Below are 23,038 nucleotides of genomic sequence, written 5' to 3'. Positions count from 1 at the left end.
AGTTCTTTTGTTCAGGTTTTCCTCCGCTTGTCGCCGGATCGACTGCTGCTGTAGAAGAAAAAGGGAGCAGCACACTAAAGAATAATGCACAAAAAGAGGAGAGAGATAGATAGATAGATAGATAGAGAGTGAGAGGTGGGAGGTGAGAGGTGAGAGATGGGAGATGGGAGAAAGGGATACGTGAGAGAGTGAAGTTAGAGGGAGAGTGAGACAAAGAGAAAGAGCTAGATAGGTAGAAAGTGAGAGAGAGAGAGAGAGAGAGAGAGAGAGAGAGAGAGAGAGAGAGACATGTGGTAAGATTTAGAAAGAGGGTGATGGTGTGAGAAAGGAAGTGAGTGAATTAGAGACAGAAAGAAAAAAAATCCTTTCATTTTTCGATCCATTCATTTTCATCAACCAAAACATTCATTCATTAGTAAATACGTTCATTCATTCGTTCGTTAATTCATCCATGTGGTTGTTGAACATCCATCCATTCATTCATTCTTACATATATACATCTATAAATTCATGCATTTTTGTCATACATACATTCATTCATTAATCCATCAATTTATCTATCTATTTATTGATCATTAATGTATCCAACCATCCATTAATTCTTCATTCATTCATTCTTACGCACATATGTCTATCAATTCGTGCATTTTTTCATACATCCATTCATCCATTATTCATCCATCAATTTATCTATCCGTTTATTTTTCATCAATTTATACACTCATCCATTCATTCATCCATACAACTGTCCTATATTACACCCATCCATTTATACATTAATTTATTCATCTACCTATCCATTCAGTTATTAATAGATCTATCAATCAATGCATTAATTTATTCGCCCACCTGCATTTAGTTTATCATCCATCCATACTTCATCCATCTACTCACTCACTCATTCATTCCCTCTATCATTTTCTGTATGACTCTCTCTCTCTCTCTCTCTCTCTCTCTCTCTCTCTCCTCCTCCTCCTCCTCCTCCTCCTCCTCCTTTCTCTCCTCCTCCTTTCTCTCTAACTCCCTCTACTCCCTCCCCTCTCCACAAAATTCTTAAACTCTTATATATCTATGTAACGATAGATATAGTTATGTAGGTAGATAGATAGATAGATAAATAGATGATTAGATAGAGATAGATAGTTTGATAGATAGATTGATAGATATATAGAGATAGATAGTTTGAAAGATAGATAGTTTGAAAGATAGATAGATTGATAGATGAATGAGTAGATAGAGATAGATAGTTAAATAGATAGATAGATGGATAGATAGAGATAGGTAGTTTAATAGATAGATATATGGATAGATAGAGAAATATGGTTAAATAGATAGATATTTTGATAGATAGATATATGGATAGATAGAGATAGATAGTTTGAAAGATAGATAGATAGATAAATGAGTAGATAGAGATAGATAGTTAGATAGGTAGATAGATGGATAGATAGAGATAGATAGTTTCATAGATAGATAGATAGATGAGTACATAGAGAGATATAGTTAAATAGATAGATATTTTGATAGATAGATATATGGATAGATAGAGATAGATAGTTTGATAGATACATAGACGGATATATAGAGATAGATCATAGAGATATATGGTTAAATAGATAGATATTTTGATAGATAGCTATATGGATAGGTAGAGATAGATAGTTAAATAGATAGATAGTTTGATTGATAGATAGATGGATATATAGAGATAGATAGTTTGAAAGATAGCTAGATTGATAGATAAATGAGTAGATAAAGATAGATAGTTTAATAAACTGAAAGGTTGAAAGATAGATGAATAAATAGAGTTAGATAGTTAAATAGATAAATAGATAGATAGATGAATAGATAAATATAGATAGTTAAATCGATAGAGAGATAGATGGCTAGACAGATAGAGATAGATCGATATAGATGGATATAGATATTTCAATAGATAGATAGACAGAGAGAGGTTGATAGATCAATAAGCCAACGACTGGACCTACAAATTGCTTAAAACTATAAGGAGTAATTCACATGATTTCTAATGGATATCAGCAAAAAAGCTCTGACAACAGCAGTTCTCCACTTCCTCGCATGCCAATTTTACAGAATGGTGATCAACGTAATTACATAACAATGGCCCTTAAAATTATTATCTTTATGAAAGATTCCCGAATGTTTTGGCAATTTCATCGTGATCTCAGACGTTGAAGGTTCGAGCCTGCAAAACGAAGTCGTTATACAGTAGCTACAATTTTGAACTTATTACGGTTACTCGGTTGCCAATGAGTCGAGACAAGTCCGACTACTTTATAAAACCATACAACGGCTTCCTTTGGAGCCGGCAACGAGCGTCAACACACGTCCCAAAACTGCACCCCACCTCCTTCTGCAGAAAGGTCCGCGACCGGTTTAGAAAGTGAAACGCCTTGCGGGCCTCAGACGGTCAGTACGAGCGAGTCAGTGGTGCAGTAAATATGACGCGGTCAGTCCTCGCAGTCGGTTTCGTCTTCGCGATGTGCTTCTTCGTCGAAAGGGCCTCGCCCCAGGTCCGCCCGCCCAAGCTCCTACTTCCTAAAGCGGAAACTAGTAAGTCACAAAGGGCGTAAAACACATGCAAAAAAATTAATGCTGTTTTGAAAAAAAACCTAAAAATACAGGGATAATTTTTTCAAAACAGTCATGTTCGATAAAAGTTATTATTTTTAAATATTTTTGGAGCAAATTCTATCTTACTGTATTGATTTTCCTATTTCTATTTGTCTGTCACTCAAGCTCTCTCACTCACTCTATTGTTCCATTGATCCCTATGTCATTCACTCTTTTTTCTTTATGTACCTCTGTCTATCTTTCTTTGTGCTTTTAGTCTCTCTCATTATCTCTCCTCCCCTCTAATTTTTTTCTCTCTCTTCTCTCTCACTCACTCTCTATCCATATTCTCCACCAAATTAGGTGACTATAATTAAAACCTCATTTATTCATTAATTCATCCATCCATTCATGCATACCACCAACCACTCATTCATGAAATCATCCATCCGTTCAACCATCAAATCATTCATTCATTTATGTATCTAACCATACATTCAATAATTCATCTGTTCATCCATCCATCTATCTATCCATTCATTCATGGCAATAGCCTCGTGGATAAGGGTTGTGGTCATTGGAGAGTTGGTAGACATAGTGGCTTTCAAATCATATCATCTGTCATTACAATTCACAAAGGAGATAGAAGTGGACTGGAAGCTTTCTTTTCTGGATGTGATTAGGGAAGGAAAAAATTGTAAAGAAAAATCTAAGATATCTAATCTAATAAATCTAAGAATTTGTTGGATCTATCTATCCATTCATTTATTCATTCAATCATATATTCATCTATTCATCCATCTTGTTATCTATCAATTAGAAATTCATCCATCCGACGCTTGATTTATTCATCTATCCATCCGTACATTCATGCATTAAGATTCCTCTAGCTGTTCACTTATTAATTCTTTCATTCTTACATTCATTTATTCTCTCTCTCTCTCTCCCTCTCACTCTCCTTTATCCCTCTCATCCCCTGTCTCTCTCACTCTATCTCTTTCTTTCTCTTTACCAATTTTGAAACTCTTCAGAAAACCAAAACATTATTCATTAATTTATTCTCTCTCTCTCTCTCTCTCTCTCTCTCAACTCTCTCTCAAATTCTTTACCAATTTTTAAACTCTCCAGACAACAAAAACATTATTCATTCATTTATTCTCATTCTCTCTCTCTATCTTTCAACCTCTCTGTCTTTCCTTCTTTCTCTCCCTTTCTCTCAGATTCTTTACCAATTTTTAAACTCTCCAGACAACAAAAACATTATTCATTCATTTATTCTCATTCTCTCTCTCTATCTTTCAACCTCTCTGTCTTTCCTTCTTTCTCTCCCTTGCTCTCAAATTCTTTACCAATTTTGAAACTCTCAAGAAAATAAAAACATTATTCCCTCTCTCCCTCTATCTATCTTTCACCCTTTCTGTCTTTCTCTCTTTTTTTCTCTTTCTCTCTCTCTCCCCCACCCTCTAACTCTCTCTCACTCCCTCTCCTCCCCTTTCTCTTTCACTCTATCTCTCTTTTTCTCTTTACCAATTTTGAAATTCTCCAGAAAACAAACACATTTTTCATTCGTTTATTCTCTCTCTCTCTTCTCTCCCCCTATTTATCTTTCTCTCTTTTCTCTCTCTCTTTTTCAAATTCTTTTCCAATTTTTAAACTCTCAAGAAAACAAATACATTATTCATTAATTTATTCACTCTCTCTCTCTCTCTCTCTCTCTCTCTTCTCGCCCCCTTTTTATCTTGCTCTCTTTTTTCTCTTTCTCTCTCTCCCTCCCTCTCTTGCAAATTCTTTTCCAATTTTTAAATTCTCCAGAAAACAAACACATTTTTCATTCATTTATTCTCTCTCTCTCTCAATCTCTCAATCTCTCTCTCTCTTCCTCTCTTCTCTCCCCTATTTATCTTTCTCTCTTTTCCCTCTCCCTTTCAAATACTTTATGAATTTTTAAACTCTCAAGAAAACAAATACATTATTCATCTATTTATTCTCTCTCTCTCTATCTGTCTATCTATCGATCTATCTCTCTATCTATCTATCTCTATCTCCATGTTTCTCCCTTTTTGCCTTTGTGTTTTTCTCTCTCTCTTTTTCTCCCTTTCCCTCTCTCAATCACATTCTTTACCAATTTTGAAAACGTTATTTATCCATTTATTCTCTCGCCCTCATTCTCCCTTTCTCACTGTCTCTCTCTATCTATCTACCTTGCTCCCTGTCAAATTCCTTATCAAATTTATTTTGAAACTGACAAGAAAACAGAAAATATTCATTCATTCTTTCTCTTTTTCTATTTCTTGGTTTCCATCTCTCACCATTAGACACATATATATTATATTATTTATTTATTATATATATTATTTTTTAAATTTTATTTGTTAATGTATAATATATTTCTATATTTTCTCTCTTTCTCTCTGTCCACCCCGCGTTTGGGCAACACTGATTCTTGGATGTGAGGGATATAATCCTCTGTCTTCCCTCTTTTTGTGTCACTTTCTCTCTCTCACTCTTACTTTTTCTATGATTCACAATTTATCTACCTTCATCTCCCTCCACCTTTTCTCTCCGTCACTCTCTCTTACATTTTTCTCTTTTTCTTCTTCCATGAATTTTCGTTGAAGAGGCAATAGCGGAACTACATACCATTCGAGATAGGTTGTGTTGGGTAGTCAGCCTTGAAAATTTATGGAATTGCATTTATCTATGTATTTACTTAATTTGTTTTTTACTGTCTACCATCATCATCCTCTCACACACTTTGTCTCTCAATCCCGCGTTTGTGCAACATTGGGGGCAACACTGATTCTAGGATGTGAGGTATATCTATTTAGACTATTTTCATTTCCCTCCTTCATCTCTTACTCTCTTTCTTCTATGTTTCCAAAATTTATTTATCTTCAACGGATTTTCTTCTTCTCGTTATTGAAATTGAGACAGGAATTGTGTTTATTAAGTCTACGCATATACGGATACATCTGATTATTGAATTTAAAGTTTCATCTCATAACTGTATCGGCCGGGGGTGAAAGTAATTTACGTAAATCGATCCAGGTTGAAATTAAACACAAAATCACTTCCTCATTTGAAACGGGCAATTCTTCGATTTGCCCAAGAAAAATATACACGGAAACGGTTCGATCTCACCGTAAAGCGTGTTATGAAAGTCAAATTTAAATTTGTTCGCTATACATTTTCGAACCGGATTATTTTGCCAATTTTAGCTTTTTTTGCTGGCCCGAAGCCAAATGAACATTGACAAGTGCAAAGGGACGAGGACGGATGTAGCAACTCGCATCGTGGCTGAGCTTTCTCCGGCTTTAATAGCCTCCGTGTAGTTTTTTTTTTCTCACAATACTCGGGCGTGTCTCATACTCAGATCATATTTTAATCTCGATTAGGATAGCGATGTAAAAATAACTTAAAAATGTTTAAAAGGATTGTAAAGAAAAAAACTAAAAGCAAATCCCATGCTTTTGTTTTGTTACCAGGCGTTATAATTCCACTTTCTTTTTCGCCTAATTTGTATAATTGGAATTAAACCGTTTAGGAAGATATTTGTGTTTCCCCTCAGGGTGAAATTAATGCGAATATTACTCGGTAAACCCTCGACTCGTCACAGCTGGACGATTAGCTTTAATTTGTTTTCCAAGACGGTTCATTTCCTATTGGCAATAAATAACTGGATGATCTAATAAACACATCTGATCGTTTTCGAATTACCCTTCCCGGTTGTTTTTTTTTCTTTCGAAAAATGACAGAATTATGTTCGCTACGGCCTTTCCACAACGAACATTTAATTGTAGCCAATCAGGAAATATCGAGATTCAATGATCAAATTTAATTTTGCACATTGGCAAGATTTTCGCCGTGCCAATCGAGTCCTAATGTAATTTAATTTTTAAACTGTTTCATTGTTTGCCGGCATTTTTGAATCTATTCTTTTATATTTCTGTTGGCTTATAAAATCAAAGACTTTAAGTCTATACCATATTCTCTCTTTAGTTCTTACTTTGTTTCATTGTTATTTTCTTTTACATTATTTTACTAATGTATTAATGTATTATACTACTATTGTCTCTCACTCACTTTCTATTTCTTCTCTATTGTTATTAGTTTTGTTATGACCATGCCGCGTTTTCTGTCTCTCTCCCTCCCTCTGCCTCTCTCTCTTTCTCGCTCGCTCGCTCTCGCCATCCGAGTTTGGGCAACACTGGGGGCAACAGTGATTCTAGGGTGTGAGGTATATTTATCTCCCTACCTCGCTCTTCGCTCTCTCTCCCTCTCTCTTTCTCTCTCTCTCTCTCTATCCCAATCTCTTTCTTTATCTATGATTCTATCATTTATTTTTTTCCTCCCTCCTTCTGTTTTTTCTCTCTATCTCTCTCCCTCTCTCTCCTTCCCTTTCTATATCTTTCTTCTTCTATGACTCCATAAGTTAGTTTTTTATCTTCATCTTCCTGCCTCACTTTCTTTCTTCTTCTATGATTCCACAATTTAACTATCTTCATTTTCGTCCCTCTTTTTTTTCTTGCCTTTTTGTTTGTTTGTTTGTTATTGCTATATTTTTATTATTCTCCACCTTCTCTCTCTCTCTCTCTCTCTCTTCTTCCCTTTCTATATTTTTCTTCTTCTATGACTCCATAAGTTAGTTTTTTATCTTCATCTTCCTGCCTCACTTTCTTTCTTTTTCTCTGATTCCTCTCCCTCTCTCTCTCGCTCTCTCCCTCTCTCGCTCTCTCGCTCTCTCTCCCTCTCTCGCTCTCTCCCTCTCTCTCGCTCTCTCTCACTCGCTCTCTCTCTCTCTCTTCCTCCCTCCCTCCCTCCCTCCCTCTCTCTCTCTCTCTCGCTCTCTCCAGTTTCACCTCTGTAGTATATATTTTTTTAAATTTGTTTTGTTATTTGTTCTCTACCTTCCTCGCTCTTCACATACCCCTACATCTCTCATTAGTTCTTACTTTGTTACATTGTTACTCGCTTTTACATTAGTCATTATTATCCCTCAAACTTTCTCTCATTCTCTCTTTATATTTTTTTCTCCGTTGATTATTAATTTGTTTTTCACCCTGCCACCTTTTCTGTTTCTCTCTTTCTCTTATGATGTTTCTCATTTTATCCATCTTGATATTCGCCCCTCTTCTCTCTCTCTCTCTCTCTCTCTCTCTCTCTCTCTCTCTCTCTCTCTCTCTCTTACTCTTACTCTTACTCTTACTCTTACTCTCTTTCTTCTTCTATGACTCTATAATTTAGTCTATCTTCGACTGCCTCCTCTCCTTCTCTCTTTTTCTTCTTCTGTTTTGATTTCATAATTTAGTCTATTTTTATCTCCCTCCCTCCCCATTCGCTCTCCTCTCTCTCCCACCCTATTCTCTCTCTCTCTTTCTTTATTAATCTCACACTTTAATATTTATATTTTGTTTGTTTTCCCTTTGTCAGCACTCTCCTTTTTATCCTTCTTTTGCTCTTTTTTACCTATACCTTTTTCTCTTTCTCACTATTTTTCTCTCAGTCTCTCTTAATTTCAAACTTTCTCTCTTTATTTCTTGCTTGCTCTCTCTCTCTTTCTCTCTTTCTTACAATATTTCCTTTTTCTCTTTCTACTTGCCATGTACTTTCTCTCCTATTCTCAAACTTTAACCTTTTTCTTGCTCGCACTTCGTTTTTTTTTTTTTTCATTTTTTCCTAACTCTTCACCTCCTTTTCGCTTTCTCTATACAGTTCTTATCCTTACCTTATCTCTCTTTTTACTCTCACTAATTTCTCACTCTTCCCTTTTTCCTCCTGCCTTCTCTATCACTATTTCTACCTTATATATTTATCTATCTAGTTCTCTTCGTAAGTGAGAGTTTTCTTGATTCAATAAGTAAAGAGTTAATCTCTTTCTCACTCTCTAACTATATTCTTTCCTTTCTCTCGCTCGGCCACATTTTGCGTCAATCTCAGTCGATCGACTTTACGTTCTCTTCTTCCGATCTTTTCATCTTTTACTCACTTTCTCTCTATCTACATCTAGATCAATACTCGAATCAGAACGCGTACGTTCACCTTCGGCTACTTGACTCTGGTCGATTTTTTTTCGAAAATGTAGAGATCTCATCTTGTGCGAGCTTGTTTAGCAGTAAATGACAAGATAAGGTCGTCCGGTAATCGTAAATCGTGGATCTTTATTAAAGAAGAAGAAGAAGGAGAAGAAAACGAGTGTTTGACTCTTGTTGGTTCTTTTAAAACGCCTAGTTCTCAAAGAAGAAAGCCCGTTTCGAAATTTTATTGTTCCACCCACGGACGCCCAATCTATTTCGATGGTACACGCACAAAAGAAAAATATATAAACTGGGAATTTTCGAATTAGAGTGAGATCTAGCCTTGAATAAATTAATAACGATATCGGAAACATCAATAATAATAATTATTTAACAGCTTTCTCGAATGGCATTCAACGCTTTCACCCGATGTTCATAGTTTTTCTCGTAAATCCAATGTAAAAATGACAAAATGAAGACAATAACTTGCTATTTTCTTTAATCTTCTGATTATTGAGAAGTATTGAGGATGAAAGTTGGATTTACGAAAGGAAAAGGCTAGAGTGGTAAATTATAGAAAAGACAGAATGAGACGAGGTTTATCAAAGGAGGTTAGAGATAATGGAAAAAATGTAGGAATATCGAAGGTGCAAATTTAGAAAGAGGGTAGGGCTTAGGATACTTCCTTAGAGGACACTAGGATGGTGTGAGAGGGTGCCTAACCCTTGCAAGCGTGAAAGTATCCTTTCGATAGAATTTTAGTACAAGGTAAACTCTTGAGCTTAAATAAACATTTATCCAAAGTTTGTGCATTCTTTAAGTTCAAGGGTGTAGGCGAGATCTGCAGCCCTGCTGTACAGTTGGGTTGGCGGTACTTGGACTGTACAAGGTCTTTGTCAAGGACTGGGAGGAATTTATGTGGTTCTTTTTTGAAAAGATATGGTTTTTTTTTGGTTCTATGCTATCCTCCTTTTGGCTAAAATCAAACGTCTATGCTGTCATTCATATTCGTCTCTTACATTCTGTCGTCGTGTCCAACCTTGTGCAAGTCGTTTTGAATCATTAGACTTTGAACAAAAACGGCAGCTCTTTGTTGTGAAATGGCAATGTAGCAACGAGGCAGATTGAAAACAGCCTCCCGTGTGACCAAATCCGAATTGTATCTACGCCGAATGTATTTACAGTTGCGAAAATCTGAAAAGGGAGCCGTTTCGACACGTTTTCGCGGTCGGACGGTCCCGCTGGTGCAACCCGCGGACCCCAGGTCGGTGAAAGCAGGACGAACCGAGACGACTATTGCTAAGGTCGCACTGGAAACGGTTATCGCACGGACGAGGAAACAAAATCGTTTCTGTTTGTGTTTGTTTTGAAGAATGTCGACGACCTTAGGATAGATTATGTTTCTTTTGGTGGTTAAACGATTTTCGCATTTTTTTCCCCACCTGGGCAGACCGGTCCGCGGGCCTTGGTCGAGGTCTGCCCAAGGAGACCCGGTTTCTTCCCGAGGGCCATCACTCTTTTTATTAATAGGAGGCAAGGGTCAGCGCGATTCAACAGAAAGAAACACCTACGAAACAGATTTTTCTAGTTTGCAAAACCTGGAAAATCCTTCAAGAACTTAATTTACCTTAAAAAGAAGAAACCTTATAATTTATTAATCGCCAGGTCACGAATTAACATAGCTTTTTTACTTTAGAACCGAAAACGAGTTTTTATTCGCTAATCCATTTGCCCATGGAATGTCGGAAAAGAGCGAGAACCGGCGTACTGAAACCGTCAGCGTTGATCGGCCAAGCCTCAAATACTTAATTCGTTTTAATTCAAACACCTTGTTAACATTAAGATTGTTAAAACCACTCGATTTTAGACACACAAAAAATCGTTAAATTTTGGGAAAATGTAACAACAGTATAATCGCTTTGAAATTTTTCAACTGCCTGTCTGGATTGTTGATCTATCTATCTCTATCCGTTAATTTAACTATTTATCGATTTATCTTTATTGATAACTACTCGTATCATCATTCTCTCTCTCGCTCTCGCCCTCCGAGTTTCGGCAACACTGGGGCAACACTGATTCTAGGGTGTCTCCTTTCCTCGTATTTCTTCTCTCTCTCTCTCTCTCTCTCACTCTCTTTCTTCTTCTGTGATTCCATAATTATCTTCCTTCTCCCCCCGTTTTTTCTATTTCTCTCTCTCTCTCTCTCTCTCGCTCTCGCCCTCCGAGTTTGGGCAACACTGGGGCAACACTGATTCTAGGGTGTCCCCTTTCCTCGTATTTCTTCTCTTTCTCTCTCTCTCTCTCTCTCTCTCTCTCTCTCTCTCTCACCCTCTTTCTTCTTTTGTGATTCCATAATTTATCTTCCTTCTCCCCCCGTTTTTTCTATTTCTCTCACTCAATCTCTCTCTCTCTCTCTCTCTCTCTCTCTCGCGCTCTCTCGCTCTCGCCCTCCGAGTTTGGGCAACACGGGCAACACTGATTCTAGGGTGTCTCTTTCTCTCTCTCTCTCTCACCCTCTTTCTTCTTTTGTGATTCCATAATTTATCTTCCTTCTCCCCCGTTTTTTCTATTTCTCTCTCACTCCCTCCCACTCACTCTCTCTCTCTCTCTCTCTCTCTCTCTCTCTCTGCTACTCTTTCTCTCTCTTTCTTCTTCTATGGCTCCATAAGTTAGTATTATATCTTCATCTTCCTCCCTCACTCTCTCTCTCTTTCTTCATCTATAATTCCACTAATTATCTATCTATTCTTACCTCCTTTCTTTCTTTTTCTTACTCTCTTTCTTCTTTTATGACTCTATCAGTTAGATATCTTCATCTCCCTTTTCTCCCTCTCTCTGTTGTTTTTCTTCTGTTCTGATTCCATAATTTTGTCTATCTTTATCTCCCTTCTTCCTTATTCTCTCTCTCCTTGTTTCTCTCTCTCTCTCTCTCTCTCTCTCTCTCTCCCCATATAAATCTCTATTTATCTCTTTGACTTTTTCGTTTAGTTATATACCATGACCTTTCTATCGCTGAGATTATTTACTCCATCCATTGTTAGGTTTTTATTACCCTTGTTCTCATTCATACCTTTTTTTCTTATTTTTTTACCATTTGCTCAATTAGAAACAAACATGTTTTGTTGTTACGACTGTATTAACAAGCTTCTTTACACAAGGGAGGCTGAAAAGCACTCATAAATATGTTTCGAGTCCAGCAATGTCGAGGGCACAAACTGTCCAGAGAATAACTGAATAAGAATAAGCCGTAAAACCAGTTCATTCATTTTCAGCCTACAAGCGCAAACAAATCACAGTAAGGACGAATTGAAAATACTCTTTTCAACAATGTGCTCGTGGAGGAGGGCCTTTCTCTCTCTTTCTTCTTCCATGACTCCATAAGTTGTATCTTTATCTCACTCATTTCCTATCGGATTTTCTTCTTTTGCTGTGATTCCATCATTTCGTTTATCTTCATCTCACTCGCTTCATATCCCCTCTCTCCCTTTCTTTTTTTCTGATTCCTCTTCCCCATCATTCCATCTTTTTCAATTTCTGTCCCTTTCTTTGTTTATCTGAAGGCAACACTGATTCTAGTATGTGAGGTTATTTTTTTTCATCGAAATTTTGTGATGGTGTGTTAAATTGATATTGAAATTGTACATAAAGAGCGGTTCCAAACGCTCCGAACAGTCTTTGTCATCTTACAATGGCGATCAGTATTTTTCCCTCCAATTGGGCAACACTGATTCTAAGATGTTAGGTTGTTTAATTTTTTCTTTCGAATTTTTTTTTCGTAGTAGATTAAAGTGTTTTTGAAATTATGTAACACAGGGCGGTCCCAAACGTTCTGGTCGTTATCTTACAATTACCGTTGCGATCACCGTTTTTCCCTCCATCCCACATTTGGATAACACTGGGGTCAACACTGATCTCGGGAAGTGAGGTCAAAATCGCTGTTGACAAAGGTTACAAAAACTATCGATTTTTTTTCCGAAAAGGCGACGAAGTTAAAGTTGGAGAAAATTGGATTTTCTTCGAAATTAACCCCTAAATGAAAAATGGCGTACTTTTTCCAGTGGTTTTTGAATTCAGGAGGGGCACCGCGGGAAGAATACTTTGGATAGACGCTACAAAATATTTGGATTTTTTTAAAGGACATAATTGATTTTTTTAACAACAAATTTAAACGAAGCGTTTTTGACCCTGGATAGAGATTTTGATCACCATTTCAATTACTGCAAGATCACAGTCACCATAACTTCGCAATTAGAACCTTGGCCAGAAGGTCTATTAAACCCGATATGACCTTTTACGCAATTTTTATTATTCATAATTAACTATAATCGAGTTGAAAATCTGTTCTGGGCATTTCTAAAGATCCGTTTCGGCAAACTTTTGGGCCGATTCCTTCGACATCGGACGCAACATCCTTTCCCAAAAAAAAGCGTTTGTATGAAAATCAAATCTAGCCCTTAAATCCAAGTCGGCTTGGGAAACGGCCATCAAGGACATTAAAGAGTGCGAAGTGTGAAAACGGAATAACGAAATTCAAGCAGCCGTGAAAAGCATCCGGTTGTCACTGATCCCAATTTACTCTCGCAACTTATTGCGTTGTACTTCTTGGATCGAGAAAATTAGATTTTTTAAATAAATTTAATAAAAGGGAGGGTTTTCAGAAATCATCCTGAAAAGACGGGAACACCCCAGGATGACCGCATCAGGAAAACGCGAACGGCCGGGCGACCTTGCCGGAAATAGATGTACTTTCACTCGGTTGAATCTCGAAGGACGTGGGCCATCCCTTTTGAAAAGAGACAAAATAGAAAAGAAAATTTCCAAGATTCGAAACTGAACTCGAATAAACGTCATTCTAAAACGGCTCCTTAAGACGTGGGACAAAGCGAAACCGGCTGGACCCGTGCACAGACGAAATCGGACGAGAATGGATCCACTGAGGTTGAAAATCGTTTTACGAACGTTTAACAGAAACCCTGACCTGGGTTCGAGTTGCACTATTAATATTTCAAACGATTTCAAATTAATTTTCCGAGAAACGTTTCACAATCTTCAACTTCCTTGGAGTTTAAACACAATTTCACTTGGGTACATGAATTTTTGAAACGGAAAATAGCGATTCGGCTGACCTGGCCCTGGTCCGTCCGTCACCGCAGTTTCAGATTGTTTCAAAAGAAGCGAACAATTAAACGAATTAACAAAAAATTATTTACACTTTTTAGGCCTTACGACTTTTTTTAAAAACGATATAACCCACAAATCCTAGCAATATCATAATTTGTTATTTTTGATTGATGATTAGAGTACTATTCAAATAAATAGAGTAGTTATTCAAATAAAATGATCATTTTACGTCATTTTTAAACCAATTTTCAATTCCATATTTCCTATCCTAAAAACCTTCCCTAATCAATATTTTTCCTAAGATTTTTTGGTATTTTATCTGACCTCCTCAGGTTTTATCATCCTACAAAGTTGGCCTAAAATGTTTGTTTATATGTGAGGTATACGTTTATCTAAAATATTTGTTTAGATTCGAATTTACGTAAAGTTTAGGTTGACCAACAAAGTATCACACTCATGAGAATGTTTGCACCATAAATATTGTTTGTACGTGAGTTAATATAAAATTATTTGGAAATCGTGAAATGCTGTCTTCACGGCTCAAAGTGTTTGTTTTCCGTGCAGATTTGTCATTCTTGTGAGTCGTGTTTGATATTGAAGATGATCTCAATAAAGATCGAAACGTTGGCACGTTAAAGAAAATGTTTTTCTAAAACCTACGTCACACCAGACTGCATTTCACGATTTCCAAATAATCATTAACTAACGGTCACTAAACACCACATATTAATATAAAAGATTAATTTTTCCCTCCAAAAAGTTCGTTTGTGCTTGAGTTTTGATTAACCTAAAAAGTTTGTTTGTGCTTGATTTTTGATTAACTTAAAAGTTGTTTGCACTTGAGTTTTTTATTAGTCTAAAAAGTTTGTTTACACTTGAATTTTTTATTAGCCTAAACAGTTTGTTTGTACTTGAGTTTTGATTAACCTAAAACGTTTGTTTGTACTTTAATTTTTATTATCCTAAAAAGTTGTTTGCACTTGAGTTTTGATTAACCTAAAACGTTTGTTTGTACTTTAGTTTTTTATTAACCTAAAAAGTTGTTTGAACTTGAGTTTTGATTGACCTAAAACGTTTGTTTGTACTGTAATTTTTATTAACCTAAAAAGTTGTTTGCACTTGAGTTTTGATTAACCTAAAAAGTGTGTTTGTACATGCAGTTTTGTTAACCGAAAAAGTTTTTTATATGTGACGTTAATGATAATATAAATTTTATCTTCAATTTTCACTTCAAACAAACAAAAAATAACACGTAAAGCATATATAAATATTGTCCTAACAGTTTGTTTACCTAAAACGTTTGTTTATACATGAGTTAATGTCAACTTTTTCTAAAAAATTTTGTACCTGAAGTTCCTCACTTAAAAAGTTGGTTGTGGTTTTGCTTAAAGTTTTTTTTTAAAAATCTAAACAGTTTCTTTTAAAACATTTCTTTTAACGGGAGTCAGTTAACCTAAAAATGAGTTTATACCTAAAGTTTTGTTAACCTAAAAAATATATTTACATGCGAGTTTATGTTAACCTAAAAAGTTTGTTTGTAGCATTGTTTGAATTTTCGTTAACCTAAACAAGTTCGTTTATACGTGAGTTTATATTAACCTAAAAATTTGTTTATAGTTTTCCATGAATTTTTGTGAAACTGTGACTGAAAAAAAAAATTCTTGCAATCCAAAACGTTTGTAGTTTTGTTTAAAGTTTTGTAATTCTAAACAGTTTGTTTGTATGTGTTTTGGTAACTGAAAAAAAAATCTTTTAACGTGTTTATGTTAACTTAAAAATTAGTTTATACCTCAAGTTTCGTTAACCTAAAGAGTTTCTTTGTTTAAGTTTTGTTAACAGAAAACCTTTCTTTTAACGGGAGTTTATGTTAACCTAAAAATGTTTTATACTTGAAGTTTTTTTAATCTAAAAAATAGTTTTACATGCGTGTTTATGCTGGCCTAAAAAGTTGGTTTGTAGCATTGCTTGAATGTTTGTTATACTAAAATGTTCGTTTATACCTGAGTTTATGTTAACGTAAAAATTTGTTTGTAGTTTTGTAGTTAGTTGTAATTTTTGATAACTGAAAAAAAATTCTAGGAACGAGAGTTTATTTTAACCCAAAAATTTGTTGTTTTGCTTGAAGTTTTGTTAAACTAAAGAGTTTGTATATGTTTTATTAACAGAAAAAGTTTCTTTTAATGGAGGCTTATGTTAACCTAAAAATGTGCTTATATCTGAAGTTTTGTTAACCTACAAAATATGTTTACACGCGAGTTTATGTTAACCTAAAAAATTTGTATCTAGCTTTGCTTGAAGTATTGTTAACTTAAACATTTTGCTTTTACACGTTTCGTTAATCAAATTAGTTTACTTGTACGTGAATTTATGTCAACTTTAAACAATATTTGCTTCTGATGTTTTATTAGCCTAAAAGATTTGTTTGTATATGAAGTTTTTAACCTAAAATGTTTTTGTACTTGAGTTGACGTTAATCTAAGAAGTATGTTTTGTTAACCAAAACATTTTGTATGAAGTTAGTGTCGCACATAAAAACTTTGGTTTGCGTGAGTTTGTATTATACTGACGGTGTCACTATTTTATATATTTGTATATATATTTGTTTGCGGTGTCGTATTGAAAAATAAATCCATCCCTTGTATAAGCTCGAGATGAAAATTGGTCTTCCAATTTTTCCCCAAGGCATCCGTGGGCTTATTTATTCACTCTTTATTTGAATGTTAAATATTTGATAAGGGCGGGCCTTACTTTCGTCCGGCGTCGGTATTGATTTTCCCCATAGGCTTTCGATCCGGGGGAAAATCCAGGGGGAGCTTTTCTTGATCTATCCTCGGCCGTCGACCATCCTCGGCGCACCTGATACCTTTCTCCAGGACCGGTTTAACGAAGAAAACGAGCGACGGTCCACTTTTACTTTCAGGACGTCCTCGGGCCGGGTCGATCAGACGACGGATCCGCATACAATTTCAATCCGTAACGGAGAAAAAGAAAGCAAGAAAGGATTAGAAGAAGAAAATTAATTTTAAAAAACTGCCTCAATCAATGACGAAATGTAGCGATTACAGCGAAAGGCTTGGAAACGTAAATACAGGTTATACAAATCAACATAGAAAAATAGGAAATTTACAACGAACAGACGAGAAACTCCACCAAAAACACTAACGAAAATGTAATCATCATTCAGAATAAAAAAAAACCTGTACGGAAACATTCCTTACAAATTAATAAATGAAAAGTCGAAACTGGATATTTTGTCCTATACTAGGAAGAAACAAGTATTATTCAAACATTAACTGGAGAAAATGTTGAAACTTAAACAGGTGGACATTCTTTTTCAATTAGGGATTAAAAAGTTCGGCGACAGGATTTTATTGCCATGCTCAAAGGGGGAAAACGAGAACTTTCGTAAGATAAGTGCACGCGCAAAAATTATACGATTAATAAAACACTGACAAAACAAAAATGTATAAATAAAATTAAAAAGTAACAGACTTTTTAGTGTGAAGTCGTTTTTAACTTAACTTTTAACTTTTTAGGTTAACCAGACTTCAGATAAAACACTTTTTTAAAGTTAACATACAAGCAAAAGTTTTTTGGTTAAACAAACTGTGTAGGTTAACAAAACTCCAGGCTAAGTCAAACTAACGTTTTAGGTTAATGTGATCTCACATACAAACAAAATTTCTAGGTAAGAAACTTCAGAAACAAACAAAATATTTAATTTGTCATAACTTCAGACACAACAAAATATTTGTTTTGCCATAACTTCAGACACAAGCAAAATTTTTATGCAAGGAACTTCAGATACATGCAAAATATTTAATTTGTCATAACTTCAGACACAACAAAATATTGTTTTGCTATAACTTCAGACACAAGCAAAAGTTTTAGGTAAGGAACTTCAGATACAAACAAAATATTTAGGTTGCCATAACTCAGACACAGACAAAATTTTTAGGTAAGACACTTCAGATACAAACAAAATATTTATGTTGCCATAACTCCATACATAGACAAATTTTTTAGGTAAGAAACTTCATATCAAACAAAATATTATGTTGCCATCACTCCAGACACACACAAAATTTTTAGGTAAGAAACTTCAGATACAAACAAAATATTATATTGCCATAACAACATACACAGACAAAATTTTTAGGTAAGAAACTTCAGATACAAACAAAATATTTAGGTTGCCATAACTCCAGACACACACACAAAAAAAAATTAATTTGCTATAACTCCAGACACAAACAAAATATTTATGTTGCCGTAACTCCAGACCCAAACGAAATCTTTAGGTAAGAAACATCAGTTACAAACAAAATATTTAGGTTGCTATAACTTCAGACAGAAGCAAACTTTTTTTTTAGCTTAACTTAAATTCACGTACAAAAATATTTGTAGGTGGAAAACTTCCGATATAAACCAACTTTTTAGGTTAAAACATTAACTCACGTACAAATAAACTCTTTGGTGAGTAACTTCAGATGCAAACAAACGTTTTAGGCTAACGAAATTTTGTACTTTATTAACGTAAACAATGTTTTTAGGTGAACAAAAATTCAAGGCAAACTACAAACAAATTTTTAAGTTAACATAAACTCACCTACAAACCAACTTTTTAAGTGAGGAACTTCAGGTACAAAATTTTTAATTATACAGGTTAATGTAAACTCACGTACAAACAAACTTTTTAGCTAACAAACTTGGGTACAAACAAAATATTTAAGTTGACATAACTTCAGAAACGAACTTTTGTTAAAAAAATTCAGAGACAAACACACCTTTTAGGTAAGAAACTTTGTATATAATTTTTTTTAAAGTTAACATAAATTCAACATCCTTTTTAGGTTAACGATACTTCAGATACAAATAGGTCGACAGAACTTAAGACAAATTGTTGTAGGTTAATAAAAATTCTGACCCAAGACTACTTCTCAAGTTAAAATAAACTCACGTACAAAAGACTTTTTGGGGGAGAAACATCAGATATATTAGTTATAGTTATCAGATATATAGTTAATAAAACTTCAGATATACCTGCAAGCAAATTATTCTGGTTAACGGAAGGTATATAAAGCCAACTGTTTCGGTTAACAAAACTTCAAGCAAAACTACAGACAGAAATACATTTTTTAAAGTGGCAAAACTCAAGTACAAACAAACTGTTTAGGTTTACATAAACTCACGTACAAATTCCTTAGGCTAACGTAAATTGGCGTTAAAAAAATCTGTGGGTCGAGAAACCAACTTTTTAGGTGAATATAAACTCTAGTATAAACAACCTTTTTAGGTTAATAAAACCTCATGTACAAATAAACTTAGGTTAGGCAAGAAAAATTCACATATAGTTGACCTTTTTAGTTGAAAAAACCTCATTTACGAACTTTGTAGGTTAACTAACAAACTCCTTAGGTTAACATAAACTGGCGTTAAAAAACATTTTGGGCCGAGAAACAAACTTTTTAGGTGAATATAAACTCTGGTATAAACAAAATTTTTAGGTTAACAAAACGTCATGTACAAATAGACTTAGGTTAGGCAAGAAAAATTCACATATAGTTGACCTTTTTAGTTGAAAAAACCTCATTTACGAACTTTGTAGGTTAACAAACTGGCGTTAAAAAAACCTTTTGGGCCGAGAAACAAACTTTTTAGGTGAATATAAACTCTGGTATAAACAACGTTTTTAGGTTAACAAAACGTCATGTCCAATTAGACTTCGGTTAGGCAAGAAAAATTCACATATAGTTGACCGTTTTAGTTGAAAAAACCTCATTTACGAACTTTGTAGGTTAACTAACAAACTCCTTAGGTTAACATAAACTGGCGTTAAAAAACTTTTTGGGCCGAGAAACAAACTTTTTAGGTGAATATAAACTCTGGTATAAACAACATTTTTAGGTTAACAAAACGTCATATACAAATAGACTTAGGCTAGGCAAGAAAAATTCACATATAATTGACCTTTTTAGTTGACAAAACCTCATTTACAAACTTTGTAGGTTAACATAAACTCACGTACAAACAAACTCTTTAGGTTAACATAAACTGGTGTTAAAAATTCGTTGGGTCGAGAAGGAAACTTTTTCGGTGAATATAAACTCTAGTACAAACAACCTTTTTAGGTTAACAAAACCTCATGTAAAAATCGACTTAGGTTACGTAAGAAAAGTTCACATATAGTTGACATTTTTAGTTGGCCAAACCTTTTTTACGAACTTTGTAGGCTAAGATAAACTCACGTACCACCAAACTTTTTAGCATAAAGAAAACTGAGGCCTAGATAAAATTTCACCCGATTATAAGAGATTGTTATTACGTGGGTCTGGTTTATTCTTGTTCGGGCCTCCAGTGAAACACTGTAATTTGTCCGATGGGCCGAAATGTCCACGGGGTAGGGAACCCGGGACCGGTCCCTCGGTACTTTCTCTGCTTCTTCAGTCGGTTCGGCAATCCTGTGCAGTGATGAGGACCCTGGCCGCTTTGGTGCTCCTGACAGCTTACCACGCGTCTCCCGGAAAAAGTAAACGCCATATCTGTCATTTAACAATACAAAAAAGACACCAGATCCTTTCATTTTTAAAGAAAGGAGGATTTTTTTTTTATAGAAAATATATTGTACAAAAGATATTTATGAAGCATTGTTGTCCGCGAGTTTTTGAACGTTTGTCCTCGGCTTTGATAGTTCTAAATCACTCTGGACTATTTTATGGAGTTTGTGCGTTTTTTCCTTCATCAAACGCGTTTCCTCCTTGTAATATTGTTGGCACAGAAAGCGAAAAGAGGCGGACCAGAAACACCGGAAACGATCAGGCCTCGAATAAGTGATCAATTCTCATTAATTCCGTACAATATATGACACACAACACATCCACATGTCTGGTATAACGGTTTATTTGATTATGGGCGGAGGTGAGACGGTATTAATTAATAATAAATCAATAAGAACTGTCATATTTTCATGTTTACGTTTGGGCGACCAAAATGAGCCTAAAAAAGTTTATATTCAGGTGAAGGCGTGCTGAGAGATAAAACAGTGAAAGTATATATCAGGTTCAGCATTAAATTGAACCTTAACTATTAATTTACTAATAATTAATTAGCGTAAAGTCAATTTTTAACGAATGTTTAAAAAGCGAATCCAGAAAATTGAACTTGACTTTTAATTCCATTTGTAAGTTTGCGTTGAGCAAAGAAAGTTTCTTTGGCCATTTTTAAACGAAAAGAACGTTTTTTTTTAAATTTTTTAAAAGATCTTTTTGTGAGTTTCCTGCTAATGGGTTTGTTCGATAAATTAAAATGTTTACGGTCTTGATAATAAAAAACGTTTTTTGGTCTTTTTTATTCTAAAAATACTTGGTTTGTACGTTACAAGTTCTAATTAACAAATATAAAAAAGTTGTCTCCACGTGAGTTTTGATTAATCTAAAAAAAAACGTTTGTACAGTTGAGTTCTGAGTTTACAAGTTCTTGAGAGGTTTATTTTTCACACATAAAAGTTTGTTTATAAGTGAGTTCAATTTAGTCCAAAAAGTTGGTTTTGTGTGTGTTTATATCCCAAAATACCAAAAGGTTTATTGCCTCACAAAAGTATATTTCCTTGGGGTTTTCCTCTAAAAGTTGTTTGTAAGTCAGTTTATGTTAAGCCAAAAAGTTTCTTGTGGAAGTGTTTACTAAATTAAAAAGTTTGTTTCCACACCAAAAAATTTGTGCACACGTGTTGGTTAACCTCAGCAGTTTGCTTCTCACCCCAAAAGGTTTGTCGGTACGTGTGTTTATTTATTAAGCCTCTTTGTAACTAACAAAGCTCTGATTTCCTGAGATTTTAAACCTTTTTTTTTTGTTCCTGCAAGTTTTTGTTTTTAATCAGCAATTTACGTCATCCGAAAAGGTTTATTTCTCACCTCAAAAAGGTGTTTGCTCACTTCTTTATTAAACTAGGCAAACCTGAAAAGTTTGTTTCTCACTCCAAAAATTTGTTCCCAAGTGTTGGTTCACCTCATAAGTTTGCTTCTCAGTCCACAAAGTGTGTCAACCTAAAAACTTCGTTTCTTACCCCAAACAGTTTTTTTTGTAAATCAGCAATTTTAACGTGAAAGGTTCGGTTCTCAAACCAAAAAGTTGTTTACACACTTGTTTATTAACCTAAAAGGTTTGTTTCGCACCCCAAAAATTAGTGTACACGTGTTAGTTTTCCTCAAAAGTTTGCTTCTTACCCCAAAAAGTTTGTCGGTGTTGTGTTTATGTTAACCAAAAACCTTCGTTTCTCACCCCAAAACGGTTTTTTTTTATATGTCAGCAATTTATGACAACGTAAAAGGCTTGTCTGTCATCCCAAAAGTTGTTTACACCCTCAATACGACACACAAGAATGACACATCTACCCAGAAAACAAACACTTTAAGCCCTGAAGATGATCTCAATAAAGATCGAAACGTTGGCGCGATAAAGAAAATGTTTTTCTAAAACCTACGTCACACCAGACCGCACCTCACGATCCCTAAATAATCGTTGTTTACCGATTATTAACCTCATTAACCTAAAAGGATTGTTTCGCACCCCCAAAATTAGTGTACACGTGTTACTTAACCTCAAAAGTTTGCTTATTACACCAAAAAGTTTGTCGTTAGTGTGTTTAAGTTAACCTAAAAACGCCGTTTCTCACCCCAAAAAGTTTTTTGCGAATCAACAATTTGTGTCAACAGTTTGTTTCTCACTCCAAAAAGACGTTTGCTCACTTCTTTATTAAACTAAAAAGTTTGTTTCCACACCAAACAATTTGTTTGTACGTGGCTCTATGCAAACGTAAAAAGTTTGTTTCTCACTCCAGAAATTTGTGTACACGTGTTAGTTAACCTCAAAGTTCACTTCACACCCAAAAAGTTTGTCACTAATCACCACACACTTAACCAAAACGTTTAATTTCTCCCCTAAAAAAGTTGTTTGCACAAATTTTTATTAAGGTAAAAGATTTGTTTCTCACCCCAAAAATTTGTGTATTCGTGTTGACTAGCCTAAAGAGTTTGCTTCTCATGCAAAAAAATGTGTACACGTGCAATCTCAAAAGTTTGCTTCTTACCCCAAAAAGTTTGTCGGTACGTGTGTTTGTTTATTAAGCCTCATTGTAACTAAAAAAGCTCTGATTTTCTGAGAATTTTTAAGCCTTTTGTGTGTTCCTCTAAGCTTTTTTGTTACTTAACAATTTATGTCAACTAAAAGGTTGGTTTCTCACTCAAAAAAATATTGCATATACATGTGCTCGAGGTTTTGTAAGTTTTATTAAATAAAATTGTTTTGAGACTTAAAAAAATTGTTACAATGCG

The 23,038-nt window shown here is 34.8% G+C and overlaps 1 protein-coding gene across 2 annotated transcripts in view; it reads left to right on the top strand.

The window, feature by feature from the left end:
• Positions 1-2,417: 2,417 nt before the first annotated feature.
• Positions 2,418-23,038, top strand: part of LOC106663212 (C-type lectin 37Db) — a 43,621-nt gene continuing 23,000 nt past the window's right edge. Inside the window, exon 1 of one of the 2 annotated variants that reach the window (XM_014387879.2) lies at positions 2,418-2,574. In XM_014387879.2, the coding sequence (XP_014243365.1) occupies positions 2,463-2,574 (112 nt within the window). In that variant the 5' untranslated portion in view covers positions 2,418-2,462. Of the gene's footprint in view, positions 2,575-20,144; positions 20,239-23,038 lie in introns of those variants that run through there. The other variant, XM_014387880.2, reaches the window with a different exon arrangement.

This window comes from Cimex lectularius, unplaced genomic scaffold (assembly GCF_000648675.2).
Source record: "Cimex lectularius strain Harlan isolate CLEC.00 unplaced genomic scaffold, Clec_2.1 scaffold14, whole genome shotgun sequence".
Taxonomy (NCBI): Eukaryota; Metazoa; Arthropoda; class Insecta; order Hemiptera; family Cimicidae; genus Cimex; species Cimex lectularius.
Note: the sequence above shows the minus strand (reverse complement) of the source record. Positions and strands in the feature narration are given on the sequence as shown.